This window comes from Podarcis pityusensis (assembly GCF_964106645.2).
Source record: "Podarcis pityusensis genome assembly, chromosome: 7".
Lineage (NCBI taxonomy): Eukaryota > Metazoa > Chordata > Lepidosauria > Squamata > Lacertidae > Podarcis > Podarcis pityusensis.
This window is the reverse complement of record NC_138031.1, coordinates 38,637,400-38,655,715: the sequence shown is the minus strand read 5'-3', so window position 1 is coordinate 38,655,715 and position 18,316 is coordinate 38,637,400. Positions and strand designations below refer to the sequence as shown.

The 18,316-nt window shown below is 41.1% G+C and overlaps 2 protein-coding genes across 3 annotated transcripts in view; one reads left to right on the top strand and one right to left on the bottom strand.

Annotated features, from left to right (window-relative positions):
* LOC308481826 (uncharacterized protein) overlaps positions 1–18,316 on the bottom strand; it is a 201,673-nt gene that overhangs the window by 42,447 nt on the left and 140,910 nt on the right. The gene's annotated exons all lie outside the window — the stretch shown is intronic.
* LOC308481352 (DGAT1/2-independent enzyme synthesizing storage lipids-like) overlaps positions 8,764–18,316 on the top strand; it is a 60,683-nt gene continuing 51,130 nt past the window's right edge. For both annotated transcript variants that reach the window (XR_013988574.1, XM_081013699.1), the window contains exons 1-2: positions 8,764–8,989; positions 9,405–9,465. Coding sequence is in view for 1 of the 2 variants with exons in the window: in XM_081013699.1 (XP_080869825.1) it covers positions 8,939–8,989; positions 9,405–9,465 (112 nt within the window). In the remaining variant the exon portion in view is untranslated. The remainder of the gene's footprint in view (positions 8,990–9,404; positions 9,466–18,316) is intronic.

Genomic DNA, 18,316 nt, shown 5'->3' with positions numbered 1-18,316 from the left:
CTACTATGAATTTTAACAGGGAGAAATGTAAAGTATTGCACTTGGGCAAAAAAAATGAGAAGCACAAATACAAGATGGGTGACACCTGGCTTGAGAGCAGTACATGTGAAAAGGATCCAGGAGTCTTGGTTGACCACAAACTTGACATGAGCCAACAGTGTGGCAGGTGATTAGCTGTTGAGGCAGGTGATTAGCTGTGGGAGGAGCTTATCAGAGCTTGCAGGGCAGCAGTTGAAGAAGGAGCAAAAAGGGTTTTCTTGAGTGTGTGTGTTTCTTTGTGGCTGATTAGCTGCTCTCCCTGTGCAAAGGTCAGAGGAGGCAGGGTTTCTGTTGAGGCAGGTGATTAGCTGTGGGAGGAGATTATCAGAGCTTGCAGGGCAGCGGCGCCCTGATAAGTTTGATCCATCTTTTAGATTTAGGGGAGCTAGTCTCAAACGTTTGTTGGGGGAGACCTAGGTGTTTTTGTGGGGGGAGTTATTTGTCCTGTCTTCACGCTTTTTATGATGGAGGACCTCTGTAGCCACCCAATGACACGTTCTCAAGATGGAGGGGGAGGGAACAGCTGCAGTCGCCTGCGGTTCCTGCGCAATGTTTGCCATCTTGCCAAAGGTTGCAGGCAGCTTTACCTGCAGCAATTGCATGTTGATTGCCCTCTTAAAAGACAAAGTCCAGCAACTGGAGGAATGTGTAGCTACGCTCCAAAGAATTAGAGAGCTGGAGCTCTTCTTGGAAGCAACAGAGCACACCGTCTCCACCAAGGAAGAGACAGGGGACTCCCCTGAGAAGGAGGCTAGTTCTCAGGAGCCAGATATATGGAGAAACGTGACTCAAAGAAGTAGGAGGCCCAGGGTTCGCTCTGATTGTTTAGAAATACACAATCGCTTTGAGGTCCTCTCCGCTAGCATGGAAGACGAAGAGCAGACTCCATTTGAGGATCTCTCCCTCATTACAGTCGATCAGGTATATGAAAACGAGCAGCAAAGTCAGTCCTCAGGGAATGTGCAGGCGACCTTGGAACGGACAGCTCATGGAAGAACCCCGACCAAACCTAAGAGGAGGCGTGTAGTGGTGATAGGGGATTCCCTACTGAGGGGAACAGAAGCAGTGATCTGTGGGCCTGACAAGATGTCTCGGGAAGTGTGCTGTCTCCCCGGGGCTAAGATCCAAGATGTAACTGAACGACTGCAAGGAATCATAAAACCCACTGACAAATACCCCTTCCTCTTGGTTCATGTGGGAACCAATGACACTGCAAGCAATAGTCTCCAGAAGATCAAAAGAGACTACGAGGCTCTGGGCAGGAAATTGAAGCAATTAAATGCACAAATTGTCATCTCATCTGTCCTCCCAGTTGAACGACGTGGCCCAGGAAGAGAGGGAAAAATAGTGGAAGTGAACAGCTGGCTTCGCAAATGGTGTAAACAGGAACGGTTTGGATTCTTAGATCACGGACTGCAGTTTCTTGAAGATGGACTTCTGGCAAGCGATGGGCTGCACCTCACAACGGTTGGGAGAAATGTTTTTGTCAAAAATCTCAGAAACCTCATCAGGAGGGCATTAAACTGACTAATGTGGGGGAGGGAGACAGTGCTCCTGAAGGTAGGAGTCTATCAATTGATGAAGATGATCATCCAAATGCCATAGACCAAATGGAGCAAACAGCACGCAGACCTAGTGGTGGGAGGAAAAAATCCTTAAATAAGAGACACGGGGGAATGATTAATGGACTTCAATGTCTGTACACTAATGCGCAAAGCATAGGAAATAAACAAGATGAGCTTGAGCTCTTGGTACAGCAAACTAAATATGACATAGTAGGCATCACTGAAACCTGGTGGGATATGTCCCACGATTGAAATGTAACAATGGAGGGATACAATCTATTTCAGAGAAACAGACCAGACAAGAAAGGAGGAGGAGTGGCGTTATATGTCAGGGATGTGTATACCTGTGAAGAGATCCAAGATTTAGAACCTCAAAGCCAAAGTGAGAGCATTTGGGTCAAAATTAAGGGAGAGAAGAATAACAGTGACCTCATTGTGGGAGTTTACTATAGATCCCCAAGCCAAACGGAGGACATAGATGATGCCTTCCTGGAACAGATGGCCAAGCATGCAAAAGGAAGGGAGATAGTAATAATGGGGGACTTCAATTACCCGGATATTTGTTGGATGTCAAACTCAGCCAAGAGCATAAGGTCAAACAGATTCCTCACTGGCCTTGCAGACAACTTCATTGTCCAGAAAATGGGAGAAGCAACAAGAGGAACAGCCATTTTAGATCTGGTCCTAACCAATGTTGATGACCTGGTTAGTAGGGTAGAAGTGGAAGGATCATTAGGCGCGAGTGATCATGCTCTTCTGAAGTTTACTATACAGCGGAAAGGAGCAGCCAAGCATACTAGGACTCAATTTCTTGACTTTAAGAAAGCCGACTTCATAAAACTTAGGGAAGTGCTGGGTGAGATCCCATGGACAGTAATACTAAAAGGAAAGGGAGTTCATGATGGCTGGGAGTTTGTTAAGAGGGAGATAGTAAAAGTACAACATCAGGCAATACCAATGAGACGGAAACATGGAAGGTGCCTAAAGAAGCCAGGGTGGCTATCTAAAGAACTTTTAACTGAGTTAAGATTAAAAAAGGATGTGTACAAAAAATGGAAAAGGGGGGAACCACCAAAGAGGAATTCAAACAAATAGCCAGCATGTGTAGACACAAAGTCAGAAAAGCTAAAGCACAGAATGAACTCAGGCTTGCTAGAGAGGTTAAAAGCAACAAAAAAGGCTTTTATGGGTATGTTCGTAGCAAAAGGAAGAACAAAGAAACAGTGGGGTCACTCAGAGGAGAAGATGGTGAAATGCAAACAGGGGACACAGAAAGGGCTGAACTCCTCAATGCCTTCTTTGCCTCAGTCTTCTCCGATAAAGAAAACAATGCCCGACCTGAAGAATTTGGAGCAAATGATTCAGCAGAGGAAACACAGCCCAGAATAACTAAGAAGATAATACAAGAATACTTGGCTAGTTTAGATGTATTCAAGTCTCCAGGGCCAGATGAACTGCATCCAAGAGTATTAAAAGAACTGGCGGATGTGATCTCAGAACCACTGGCAGTCATCTTTGAGAATTCCTGGAGAACAGGTGAAGTCCCGGCAGACTGGAGGAGGGCAAATGTTGTCCCTATTTTCAAAAAGGGGAAAAGAGAGGACCCAAATAATTACCGCCCAGTCAGTCGGACATCAATACCAGGGAAGATTCTGGAGCAGATCATTAAGCAAACAGTCTGTGAGCACCTAGAAAGGAATGCTGTGATCACCAATAGTCAGCATGGATTTCTGAAAAATAAGTCATGTCAGACTAACCTGATCTCGTTTTTTGACAGAATTACAAGCCTGGTAGATGAAGGGAATGCAGTGGATGTAGCCTACCTTGATTTCAGCAAGGCATTTGACAAGGTGCCCCATGATATTCTTGTAAAGAAGCTGGTAAAATGCGGTCTTGACTATGCTACCACTCAGTGGATTTGTAACTGGCTGACTGACCGAACCCAAAGGGTGCTCATCAATGGTTCCTCTTCATCCTGAAGAAGAGTGACTAGTGGGGTGCCACAGGGTTCTGTCTTGGGCCCGGTCTTATTCAACATCTTTATCAACGACTTGGATGATGGACTCAAGGGCATCCTGATCAAATTTGCAGATGACACCAAACTGGGAGGGGTGTCTAACACCCCAGAGGACAGGATCACACTTCAAAACAACCTTGACAGATTAGAGAACTGGGCCAAAACAAACAAGATGAATTTTAACAGGGAGAAATGTAAAGTATTGCACTTGGGCAAAAAAAATGAGAGGCACAAATACAAGATGGGTGACACCTGGCTTGAGAGCAGTACATGTGAAAAGGATCTAGGAGTCTTGGTTGACCACAAACTTGACATGAGCCAACAGTGTGACGCGGCAGCTAAAAAAGCCCATGCAGTTCTGAGCTGCATCAATAGGAGTATAGCATCTAGATCAAGGGAAGTAATAGTGCCACTGTATTCTGCTCTGGTCAGACCTCACCTGGAGTACTGTGACCAGTTCTGGGCACCACAGTTCAAGAAGGACACTGACAAACTGGAACGTGTCCAGAGGAGGGCAACCAAAATGGTCAAAGGCCTGGAAACGATGCCTTATGAGGAACGGCTAAGAGAGCTGGGCATGTTTAGCCTGGAGAAGAGGAGGTTAAGGGGTGATATGATAGCCATGTTCAAATATATAAAAGGATGTCACATAGAGGAGGGAGAAAGGTTGTTTTCTGCTGCTCCAGAGAAGCGGACACGGAGCAATGGATCCAAACTACAAGAAAGAAGATTCCACCTAAACATTAGGAAGAACTTCCTGACAGTAAGAGCTGTTCGACAGTGGAATTTGCTGCCAAGGAGTGTGGTGGAGTCTCCTTCTTTGGAGGTCTTTAAGCAGAGGCTTGACAACCATATGTCAGGAGTGCTCTGATGGTGTTTCCTGCTTGGCAGGGGGTTGGACTCGATGGCCCTTGTGGTCTCTTCCAACTCTATGATTCTATGATTCTACTAGGTTTAGGAAAATGTGTCTCAAAGTTGAAGATATCCTCAAGTAGAAAGAGTTTTGCAAAATTCAGTCATTAGTCAAGATGGATATTCTTTACTGGAAAGAACAACGCAAAGTATGGGATTCTGCTTGGGAGCATCTGCATTAGCAAACCACCTGTGCAAAATCCTCTGTATTCAAACACCACTGGGTGGCAGCTGGGATGGGGTGGGAGCTACAGCTAAGGAAAAGGGCAGAAGCCCAAGTGAAGTCCCAAAGACATGTCTGTGGCTTTCATAGCAAGTCCAACCAATCACCAAATCTGCACACAGATATCAGAAAACATGGCCCCACCCAAACACGTGGCCAATCAAGCACTCCCCCACACAGCTTATATGCCCCCATGTGACACTGCAATCAAACACATGTGGCACCCTTGTTGTAGTGTTCATGGCCCTCCACTGCCACTCCCCCCACATCATCTTCCTCTGATGACACCACAGAAAGGTCATGGAAGGAAGGAAAGAAGGACCGAGCCCAATGTGGCCAAGTCGCACAGTGTGCTCTTCAGGGGTATTCCACTGGTTAATTAATGCAGCATATGCTGAACTATTTAAAATGTTAAAAGATGATGCTGTCAAGGTGCTACACTCAATATGCCAGCAAGTTTGGAAAACTCAGCAGTGGCCAGAGGATTGGAGAAGATCAGTCTACATCCCAATCCCAAAGAAGGGCAGTGCCAAAGAATGCTCCAACTACCGCACAATTGCACTCACTTAACACCGATTGAAAATTTAACACCGATTGAAAGAGAGAGGTTTCAGAATGAGACAGGATTGAATGTGGTAAAGAAAGTGAAATACTTGGGGATTAATATGACAGCCAAAAACGGGAACTTATTTAAAGATAATTACGAAAAATGTTGGACGGAAGTGAAAAAAGATTTAGAAATTTGGTCAAATTTGAAACTCTCATTGCTGGGCCGTATTGCTGTGATAAAGATGAATGTATTGCCTAGAATGTTGTTTTTGTTTCAGACATTACAAATTGTAGATAAGATGGACTGTTTCAAGAAGTGGCAGAGAGATATTTCTAGATTTGTCTGGCAGGGCAAGAAGCCCAGAATAAAATTCAAGATATTAACTGATGCCAAGGAAAGAGGTGGATTTGCCCTGCCAGACTTTAAACTTTATTATGAATCAGCAGCTTTTTGCTGGCTGAAAGAATGGCTACTTCTTGAAAACACAGTCATTTTGGATCTAGAAGGTTTTAACAATGTATTTGGATGGCATGCATATTTATGGTATGATAAGGTCAAAGCACACAAAGCATTCAAAAACCATATTGTTAGGAAAGCATTGTTTAATGTTTGGATAAGATACAAAGACTTATTGGAAAATAAAACCCCAAGGTGGCTATCACCAATGGAAGCAAAAGCTTTGAAAAGGCTCAATATGGAGGCCAAATGGCCGACATATTGGGAAATTTTGGAGCAAGAAGGAGATAAATTGAGATTGCAGAATTTTGAAAAATTAAAAAATAAAGTGAGAGATTGGCTCCACTACTATCAGATAATGGAGGCATATAATTTGGATAAGAAAATAGGCTTCCAAGTGGAAAAGTCAAAATTAGAAACAGAATTGTTAGAACCCAAAACTAAAAATTTGTCAAGAATGTATAACTTGCTGTTGAAATGGAATACTCAGGATGAAACGGTGAAATCTGCTATGATTAAATGGGCACAAGATGTTGGACATAATATTATGTTTGCTGACTGGGAACAGTTATGGACCACAGGTATGAAGTTTACGGCATGTAATGCCTTAAGAGAGAATATCATGAAAATGATATACAGGTGGTACATGACCCCAGTCAAGCTTGCAAAAATTTATCATTTGCCCGATAATAAATGTTGGAAATGTAAAGAAACCGAAGGTACATTCTTTCACCTTTGGTGGACGTGCCCAAAGATCAAGGCTTTCTGGGAAATGATATATAATGAACTGAAAAAGGTATTTAAATATACCTTTCTGAAGAAACCAGAGGCCTTTCTCTTGGGCATTGTCAGCCAACTGGTGCTAAAGAAGGATAGAACTTTTTTCATGTATGCTACAACAGCAGCAAGAATACTTATTGCAAAGTATTGGAAGACACAAGATCTACCCACTTTGGAAGAATGGCAGATGAAGGTGATTGACTACATGGAACTGGCGGAAATGACCGGCAGAATCCGAGACCAGGGAGAAGAATCGGTGAAAGAAGACTGGAAAAAATTTAAGGACTATTTACAGAAATATTGCAAAATTAAGGAACTTTAGAAGGATGTTGGATAGAAACTAAGAGGTTTTTAGCTGTAATGCTTTAAGAGACATGGGGGGGGGGAAAGGTTAACAATTGGGTAAAAGATTAATGGTAAGGATTTGCTGAACCAACAAATGGAACTGGAATACAAAGAAGGGAGGTATGAGGAGGTCCGGGGAAATAAGAGTAAGGAAGATAGGTTATGGAACATTATTGTGTTTTTAACTGTTTTATTTTGTATGTTTTTTCTTATTTTCTACTTTTTTGCTGTAATTTATACTTTTTTCTTTGTTTTCTGTGTTTTTGTGAAACTTTAATAAATATCATTAAAAAAAAAGATTAAAAAAAAAAAACAATTGCACTCATTTCACACGCTAGCAAGGTTATGCTTAAAATTCTACAAGGAAGGCTCAAGCTGTATGTGGACCAAGAACTCCCAGAAGTGCAAGCTGGATTTAGAAGAGGCAGTGGAACCAGAGACCAAATTGCAAATATGCGCTGGATTATGGAGAAAGCTAGAGTAGAAAGATATCCACTTCTGCTTCATTGACTATGCAAAAGCCTTTGACTGTGTCGACCACAGCAAACCATGGCAAGTTCTGAAAGAAATGGGAGTGCCTGATCACCTCATCTGTCTCCTGAGAAATCTCTATGTGGGACAAGAAGCTACAGTTAGAACTGGATATGGAACAACTGATTGGTTCAAAATTGGGAAAGGAGTACGACAAGGCTGTATATTGTCTCCCTGCTTATTTAACTTATATGCAGAATCCATCATGCGAAAGGCTGGGCTGGATGAATCCCAAGCCAGAATTAACATCGCCAGAAGAAATATCAACAACCTCAGATATGCAGATGACACAACCTTGATGGCAGAAAGTGAGGAGGAATTAAAGGATCTTTTAATGAGGGTGAAAGAGGAGAGCGCAAAATATGGTTTGAAGCGCAACATCAAAAAAATGAAGATCATGGCCACTGGTCCCATCACCTCCTGGCAAATAGAAGGGGAAGAAATGCAGGCAGTGAGAGATTTTACTTTCTTGGGCTCCATGATCACTGCAGATGGTGACAGCAGCAACGAAAAAAATTTTCTTCTTGGGAGAAAAGCAATGACAAACCTAGACAGCATCTTAAAAAGCAGAGACATCACCTTGCCAACAAAGGTCCGTATGGTTAAAGCTATGGTTTTTCCAGTAGTGATGTATGGAAGTGAGAGCAGGACCATAAAGAAGGCTGATTGAGGAAGAATTGATGCTTTTGAATTATGGTGCTGGAGGAGACTCTTGAGAGTCCCATGGACTGCAAGAAGATCAAACCTCTCCATTCTTAAGGAAATCAGCCCTGAGTGCTCACTGGAAGGACAGATCCTGAAGCTGAGGCTCCAATACTTTGGCCACCTCATGAGAAGAGAAGACTCCCTGGAAAAGACCCTGATATTGGGAAAGATGGAGGGCACAAGGAGAAGGGGACAACAGAGGACGAGATGGTTGGATAGTGTTCTTGAAGCTACTAGCTACTATTTCTGGGTTAGCGGAGTCTGTAACCTGAAGCGTATGTAACCTGAGGTACCACTGTACTGTATCCAAAAGCTCTGCAGCCTAAAGGGATTGAAGTTTTGGGTGGTGCAGCAAGCACTATGGACTGTATTTTTATCATAATGCAAACCTTAATGTACTACAAACTTCACTTGAGGAACCCATGTCTAAAAAGGTGGCCACCTCAGCACTCAACCCCACTCTCACCATACTGTCAGAACATCTGAGCAAAAGAGGAATTAGCATAAAGGCCCCCTCCATGAAATCCTAATTGAAATGGAATGGCAGAGAGCTATGATTGTGATCCATAATAGTGCAATATGTTTGGAATAATGACACTTGTATTGTATCCACACTATTTCCTAAATAAGTTTCACAAAAAATGCATTCTTCTATTTGGGACTTATTTTGTCAGGGTGGAAGACGGCTTGTGATGCAGCCAGGTTGAAAGATTTCAATAAAGCTGAATCTGTGGAAATTTTGAAGAAAGGCCATTCACTGGGCATTTCCCCCTGGTGGAGCTAGAGAAGGAAACTTCAGTAATGACTACAACATAATGTGGGGTAACCGTACAGGTTTCGCTCGGATAGCTTTGGAGGCAAAAGTGGTGAGTGATCTTTGTGCAATTTGCATTGACTTCACGATTATCCTAGGTAAGACGTAATGTGTTGACATCCTTGATCTAGCATCCTAAGTAGTTGAGGATGGCAAATCCCCTATTTGGGGGTCAGATGATATCTGGAGCTCCAAGTATTTCCCACCCCTGCTTTTTTTTTAAAAAAAAAGCTATTATAATCACTTACATTCAAAAAGAAAAATAGCTTTTTTCTTTTTCAATTCTTGAAAATCTGGGGGACAGCATGTGCAATTTGAAGTCAATTACATCAGGCTTGTCGTTGCAATACCAGATGGGGAGCATTATTCCTAGTCCTTAACCAAAATAAAGGTGGAGCGGGTGGGGTGAAGTAATTCTCCAGTTCTCAGCTACCTTTTGATTTTGATTTTTGATTTTATTCTTTTAGCCCATCATCCCTATATTTACACAAAACATTTGTGAAGCATACAGGAACATTGGAAACACAAGTGAGTACCTTGGTTGATCAAGAAATCTGCTTTCAGGCAATAAACATATTAATAATATATAATTTTTTAAAAAAAGAATACCTGCTAGTAGAGTTTATTCAGTGTACACAGATCTGCAAAAGCTGTGCTGCCTGTCTCAGGACTGAGTGAACATGTCCTTGCTAAGTTTTTTATTAGATTTTAAAGATAGCTATAATCTATAAAAGTGGTAGGAACCCCAACATGGAGGGGAACTGAGCAGGGGAAAAACCATATTCTGCAGTCTATTTTACAACTTTTGACCTTTCTGAAGAGCTGAAAGGATATGTTGCTTTTTCTTCTCCAAAAGTCTCATTTAACTATTTAACTCTTCCTCTCTGGGATGGATTGGCTGGAATTGCTAAAAACTGAGAATGCCAACTAATTTCAAATTTGATATGGGGTGGCTTTCTTGCAGACTCTTTTCCCTTTCAAACATAGGGCTGACAAGATAGTGTAGCACCCTGCTTGTGGTTAACGCTTAGCTGGAATGAAATATTCAACGCAGCAATAGAGAAATTAAAATAATAATTTATTTGTCAGACAAATAAATGAGAGGCACAGTGGTATATGGTTACCAAGCTCTGGCCTGGTCTCCTGCCATTATGGCCAGCACTTATATTCCCTCAGCCCAGCTCCCTTGCTCCTCCTTTGGCTGCCTCTGTCCAATCAGCCTGGTTGAATTTCCTATTGGCTGATTGCTATAACCAATCCTAAAAGATACACCCATTTCCTATTGCCTTTTATGGGATACAAAAAGCTATATATTCTTCTATCTATAAATGACAAATAAGTAGTCATATATCTTACATTTGTCTCAACAAGGAACCTTAATTACCAGCTCACCTCTTGCCCTCCTTGCCCTATTGCCCTCCAAAACAGATGGTTAATAGTTTTAAATTTTTTTTATCTTAAACAGATGTCAGAGATCTTGGGTTCACATTCTCATACATCATCAATGAAAGATCTCCTTTTTGAAGGTCTTTAAACAAAGGCCTGACAACCATATATCAGGAGTGCTCGATGGCGTCTCCTGTCTGGCAGGGGGCTGGGCTCATTTGCCCCTCTGGTCTCCTACAGCAATATGACTCTATGAAATAAGAATTTAACATTTCTTTCTTTCTAGATCCTTTGCATAATTACATTTAAGCCAGTATATTTCATACATTATCATAGATAGCTTTTTAGAAGAATAAATCTTCTCAAAGTAACAGGAAGGAATCAGTTTACAGCCTCAAAATAAAATAAGAAAGAAACCTCTTCTTCTGTTTACACTCCCCTTTCTCCAGCCAGATGTTTTCTTTTCCATCTGCTCTTGGCCTTTAACCTTAGAAAGATATGGCTCAAGTTTAATGGGAGGCACAGGGTTTTATTTTACTATTTACCAACTCTTAATTATGTAGGGTGGTGTAACCTTGCCCTCAGCCTGTAATTCCCTTTTACGACTTTGAGAATTGTTTTCTGCTATAAATCAGGGGGGCCCCTTGTCCAGGAGGATAAACATCTTGCCAAAGTACTTAGGCAGCTGGTCTTCTGCCTGGCATAAAACATTTGAAAATCTTTAAGCTCATTTTAAAATACAGACCCTAATCAAACTATAAGCCTTGATAAAAATGCAGGCTATGATTAGATGCCTCATTAGTTATATGAGAAAACACGACTTCTCTACCTTCCCATATATGGAGGATTTCCAGTGAAACTGAGAACATATATTGGAGAACCCATCCCATATGATCCAAATATAACAGCTGCAGAGCTGGCTGAAAAAGTAAGTTAACTCTACACCTGGAAGTATAAAAGCAGAATATTGTTTTCCTGTTGGTTTCTCTCTTTCAGTTCTAAATTGTATTCTGCCTATTGACTTGCTCATTCTATACAACCAGAGATACGGTTTATCTGACTTTTGTGCATTATGTTCATCAGTCAGCTTTCCCTCTCCATAACTAACGAAAAACCTATGCATTTTATGTAGTGCTGCACAAAGAACTGCTCATGCAATAGGACTTCTTCTGCCAACCATGTGCCCCAGAATCTGCCCCAGAGGTTTCCTCCAAGCCCCCTCCCCAGTGGTGAACCCAGTAAGAACTGTATGCTCTTAAGCCTCAGTAAAACAGAAATATACTCAGAGATCTGTAGTGATTTCATGCTCTTTATTGCAGCTTGTAAAACAGTGATTTAATTGCCCCCCCAAACCTCAGGATTTTATATACATTATTTACACAATGAGTCCCATCTGATTGGCTGATTGTGCTTCCCTCCTGGAGCCTGATTGGTCTTTTCCTGCAGGCCAATCCGTTGTTGCATTCTATGATCCTACCAGCTTAATAGGCTGATTAACTTCTCCTGGAGCCTGATTGGTCTTCTCCTGCAAGCCAATCAGTTGTTGCATTCTAGGATCCTACTTGCCTATTGCTCTAGGATCCAAGCTTAGTACATAACAAAAACTATTACTGAAGAACTTCTGATGTTTGTGGGTGTTGTGTATTAAGTCAAAGGATTTTATATCTGTATTATTATTGTCTGTATTTGCATTAGGGTAAAGTAACTGCCTTTTGGTTCCAGAGGGTACAGCTACTATTGGTTCATTTAAGCTGCTGTATTTGGATCCTCTGTCTTATTGGTTCCCTCCAAAAGGCAGGACTGTGATTGCCTGATATTGTTCCCTCCAAAATGTATCCTTTCTTGCTAGTTCCCTGTCCCTATAAATGTAGCTTTCCTCTCCCCAGTTGTCAGTCTTGTTGCTTTAATAAAGAAGTGTTACTAGAGAACTGTCTCCAGCATGTTATATCAGGAGAGCTGAAATCACAAACCCCACGTCACAACAGTGTGATTTACTGCAATTCTGCAAGTGAATACGACTCCATGCTACTCTGCTATTTTTACCAATGCCTTGCTGTGCTCTTTTCAGGCAAGGAACCAGGGGGTGACTGTTTTTTCTCACTAGTCCTGTCAGCCATTGCCATTCTAAGAAAACGAGGGAGGTGTTCATAGTGAGTTCAGGCACCTCTTTTTCTGCAAAAATAGCACTGAGCATAGTGAAATATAACTCAATAGCATTTCTGCCGTTTTCCTCACATAGCTGGAGGTAAGAACCATGCAGGAAAACTGATACGTACAAAGCAGCCCAAGGCACTTATGTTTGGTTGTATCTCTGCCATTCTCATACAGTGCTCTTGGTAAAAAAAACATAAAGACAGTGGGCTGGATTCACAGAGAGATGAACAGTTTCCTAGTGGAGTTTCCTGGCCCTGGCTGCTCTTGCCCAACCCTCCATGCTGAAAAAGTCACTCTTGAGGATTGAGGGACAAGGACTGTCATATTGCGCATCTGTAACTGGAAAAAAATTGGATTCTTTATTCTAATGTTTCTGATCCCTTTAGCTTTTTCCTCACAGATATGAATAACTGTGAATATCCATTTTGCAATATATTGATATAACACAATATTCCTTTGTTCTTCTTTCAACAGACAAAGACTGCAATTGAAAATCTTCGGGATAAACACCAAAAAAGGCCAGGAAATATATTAAGAGCTATTTCAGAACAATTTGCTAAGCATTACAAAGCTAACTAGTCCATCTAAAGCAGTTGTAATTTTTATGATCATGCATCTGTAATAGAAAACTTTCATTATTATGTAATTAAAGCTAAGTTAAGATACACAGAATTGTGCTGGATTGTATATTAATTATTGTGAATCCCCCATTTGGAGACTTACACGGGTAGCAACAGAATCAAAGAGTGTAACGGGAAGGCGAGTGTTTAATTGAACCTTGAAATAATGCTATATCTGAAAGAGTAATGTCTACAAATCTTCTGTATCAAAACAGTGGCACTTCTTTTGTGTTTATAAAAGGCTGTTCCAAGCTCTGAGCCCTGTAACACAAATCTTTCTGCAGAAGCTCTTGTGTATGCTCATTGAGTCTCAGGACTTGGATAGCATAATGATGATACTAAAAGACTCACTTGCTGAACAAGAACATTGAATACATGGAGTAGGCTTTGCTATCAAAAACGATCTTAGCTCTTGTCAAAAGTCCCTACCGGCATTAATGACTGACTTTCCACTCTTTGAATAAAACTCACCAAAAACCAACAGGCTACTATTCTAAGTGCTTATGCACCAACACGGGATGTCGATGAAGACATTAAAGATAAATTTTACTCTCAGCTGGATATCATCCTATCAGAGACCCCTAAGGAGGATAATATTATCCTCCTGGGTGATTTTAATGCAAGAGTTCGGCAAGATTTCGATCTGTGGCCTGGGACTATTGGGAAAGAAGGAACTGGCAACAGCAACCAGAACAGAATCTTTCTTTTGACTCTATGTGCAGTGCACAACCTTGTTATTACCAACACACACTTTCAACAAATATATATATATATATATATATATATATACGCACATATATACACACAGTTGTACCTTGGATTCCGAATGCCCTGGAACTTGGACATTTTGGCTCCAACAATGGCGCAAACCCGAAAGTGATTGTTCCGGTTTGTGAACATTATTTTGGAACCCAAACGTCTGACGGGGCTTCCATGGCTTCTGATTGGCAGCAGTAGCTTCTTGCAGCCAATCAGAAGCCACAATTTGGTTTTCAAACATTTTGGGAAGTTGAATGGACATACGGAACCGATTCCGTTCAACTTCCAAGGTCCGACTGTAAATTTAAATCATGGAGGCACCCTCAGTCGAATCACTGGCACCTCTTAGACAATGCAATTGTCCAAGCTGAAGATTGCCATGATGTACTCCTTACCAGAGCTATGAGGAGTGCCGACGACTGCTGGACAGATCACTGATTAATACGGTCCGCAATGGCTATCAAGATTATACCTCAACGCAGGCTTCAAGGAAGGAAACCAAGGCGCAAAATAAACACTGAAGCCCTTCAAGATCCCATTAAGTGGGATTGCTTCCCAACTACTCTTTAGGACCATCTACTTTCGGAGTTCCCTGATAACATTGAGGAACACTGGACCAAAATAAAAACATCCATTGTTGCAGCCCATGAACACCTGGTGGATAAAAAAATGCTCAAGAGATACAGCACTTAGCCAACACTCATGATGCACAGAGTTTCATTAAAGCCACAAAGACCATCTATGGGCCAATAAATCATGGCATGCCCCCTATGCTCAACAGACAGTACCACACTTCTAAAAGATAAAAAAGCTATTGCACTGTGATGGAAAGAACATTACCAACATCTCCTTAACCACAACTCTCTGTAGCTGCTGAAGTCCTCTCACAAATTCCGCAAAAACAAATTAGAGATGAAAAACAACAAAGCCAGCGAACCTGATGGGATACCTGCCTGTATATGGCATTTATTGACCTGACTAAGGCCTTCAACACTGTAAATCGTAATGCCCTGTGGACTGTCCTTCTGAAAATTAGTTGCCCAGATAACATCATTCGGTTCCTCCGTGATAATATGACAGCAACAATCACAGATAACAATGGCTCTCAAAGTGAACCATTCACAGTGCGATCAGGTGTTAAACAGGGTTGTGTTATCGCCCCAACTCTATTCATTCTATTTAATGCCATGATCCGACACTTTGTCGAAGGGAAACTCCCCACCAGAGTAGAAATTATATATCTAACAGATGGAAAGCTCTTTAATCTGAGTAGGCTGAAAGCAAAGAGTAAGGTTACCGTAACTTCCATCAAAGAGCTTCAGTATGCTGATGACAACGTAGTGTGTGCACACTCGAAGGAGGACCTCCAAACCATCCTAGATATCTTCGCAGAAGCTTATGAAATGCTTGGCCTATCATGCAACATCCAAAAAATCAAATTGATGCATCAACAAGCACAAAACAACCCCTATAGAGCGCCACAAGTCCAACTCAATGGTGTAACATTAGAAAGTGTTGCTCACTTCTCCTACCTGGGCAGTTATCTTTCCACAAGGGCTGACATCCAGCATCGCCTGAGCTCTGCAAGTGAAGCTTTCTCCCATGCAGAGTGTTTGAGGACCTTCGCAGGGAAACCAAAATGATTGTTTACAAAGCTATTGTACTACCAACCTTACTGTATGCTTGTGAAACATGAACCACTTATAAACACCATCTCCAGCTCCTCAAAAGATTCCATCAATGGTGTCTTCCGCCTCAGCCGGATGTTGGGCATTTAGTGTCACCACTCCCATACTGTGGAACACATTTTCAGCAGAGATTTGGCAGGGGTCCTTGCTTTTCTCTTTCAGGAGTCTCTTGGAGACTTTTATGACAATAGCCTAATGCAGTTTAAAAATAAGAAAAATCCTTCCAGTAGCACCTTTAAGACCAACTAAGTTAGTTCTTGGTATGAGCTTTCGTGTGCAAGCACACTTCTTCAGATACACTTCTTCAGTGTGTATCTGAAGAAGTGTGCTTGCACACGAAAGCTCATACCAAGAACTAACTTAGTTGGTCTTAAAGGTGCTACTGGAAGGATTTTTCTTATTTTGACTATGGCAGACCAACACGGCTACCTATCTGCAGTTTAAAAATGTTTTTAAACAGCCACTGTGAGAACAGCATGCTGGACTAGATGGGTCACTGGCTGGATACAGCAAGTTCTTCTTATGCTCTTAAGAGGCCTTTGCTCCTTGGTTTAATAATATAAGATGCTTTTTCATGAATACTGAAGACTAGACAATGCTTCCTGAAGCATTGGCCTGATCCAACAAGCTCTTCTTACACTCTTTAGAGGCTTTGAAAGAAAAGAAACTTTCAATCTCCCTCTGCTTCATAGTTTAATAATAGAAGATGCTTTTTCATGACTATTGAAGATTGCTTCCTGAAATGAGCAGAGAAAACTTTTGATGGCTAGTAGTTATCAACCTAATAACTAGTGACTTCCAGGTCGACTGTGGATAATGGCGGACGATGGAGACCACTCGTCCTGAACAGCCCACTTGCTGCAAGGAGATGGGAAGGGAGCATGGGTAAAGCACCTTCTCAAAAAAAGTCTGAAGGAAAAGTTTGGGTTCCGAAGGGTCCAGCCTTGTCAAAGGATGTTCTCTGGAAGCTCCCAAAGCTTTGCAGGAAGCCATGGGAGCTCCGAGATTGAGCACAGACACACAGCACCATCGAGACCCACAGCAAACTGCCTCAAGAGCCGCCATTGAAGCAACGGCTCCTTCAAAATAAAAGAAATTTGACAATGTAAAGACATTTAAATTATCAAAAATAAAATAATTGGATCCACACTAGGGTGGTAAAGAGGAGATCCACCCACCCCTCTCTCCAAACGCAGGTATTGAACTACATGGAAAAAATCTGCTGGGACTGATACAAGAACGGGAAAAAATACTGCTAATAGTTTTTTTAGAAGCATTCCAGTCTATGAACTGAGCTAAAACTGTGATTTGCTTAAGTACTGGATGCATAACTTTTATGCTTTATAAATATTTTCCAGCAAGCGAGCCAAACTGCAAAGAACTTGAAATATTGGGGAGGGAAATAGAAGAAATTGCAACGTGGACTTTGTGGGTTGCTGTTTTTAATATCTTAAGGATTGTTTTTTATTTCCTTTATTCCTTTTTATGAACTAAAAGAGACAGACACTGTGGACTTGGATTTAATTTGGTTTTAAAATGTTAAAATAAGATCTGGAAAGGCTCTGGCATTTAAAAAAAAAACATCAAAATGGATGGTTATTTTCTTTATTTTTATATTATTTGGGTCTGACGGACACTAAACATAGTCTGGAGGCAATGTAATTTTCTTTTCTTTTTTTATATGAATCAATGGGTGGACTCTTTGAACAATACAAAGGGGGAAAGGAGACTTGGTTTGAAAGACTCTAAACTTTGTGTGTGTGTGTGTTTTATTTTTTATGACTATATACAAGTGGATAATACGAGGGCCTTTTGAAGAGGCTGAAGAAAGATACACACTGTTAAGTGATATGGTTTTTGGGAATGGAAAAGGAGACCTTTGTTTGAGTTAAAAAAGAAAAAAGTTGGCATTAAAGGCTTTTCTTATTTTGTTTAATTAATTTTTTTTCATTTCTTATATCCTGTGAAATCTTGTGAATAATTTGTAGTGAACGAGGGAAAACAGGAAATAAGAATCAAAATAACAGATAAGGGGGAAGCACAATGTGGGAAAGCAGAGTAAGAGAACAGGGACGGAAACATAGTAGCGCAGTATGGCTGGAAAAATGATAACAGGTTCTTCTACTTTGTTTTTCATTTTTTAAATGAACATTTTACCAAAAGAAAGGACATTCTGATAAAATTACAAGTATTGAAAAAGTAAGTTTTTCTTTTCTTACTTTATTTATTTTTCTTTCCCCCTCTCTCTTTTCATATAGAAATTGAGAATTAAAGTTTAAAATATCAGTGTAATTATTTAAAATGATTTAGTTATTTTAAATAATAACTGGAAAAAATATTTTTTATTTTGAACCTTTAAAAGGAGGAGGGGAAGGGGAGGAAGGAAGAAGGGAGAGAGGGGAGGAAGGAGGGGGAAAGAGATTTTTTTTCCTTTCTTTTTTTTCCTTTGCTGATAAAATCATGGCCAATACAAGTTTTGCCCCTCCCATAGCAGGAAGGATGCCAAACTCCCACATTTCCCCTCTTGCCCTTCCATTGCCCTCTGATTTTATCCAGTCGCTTAGAACTGAAAGGTGTCTGAGAGGTTGAGCTCAACTCTCCCCACTCTCAATTGACACAAACTCAGACCTCTGCTTTGGAATTAAATCAAAAAGATCTGATTCTTTGTCTCAGAGGTGTTTCAGAAGATGTGATGGTGGAATTAAGTGAAAAAATAATAAAATTGCTAACATGATTGAATTGGAAGAAGAAACGGTTAGTGTGGCAGTGGAC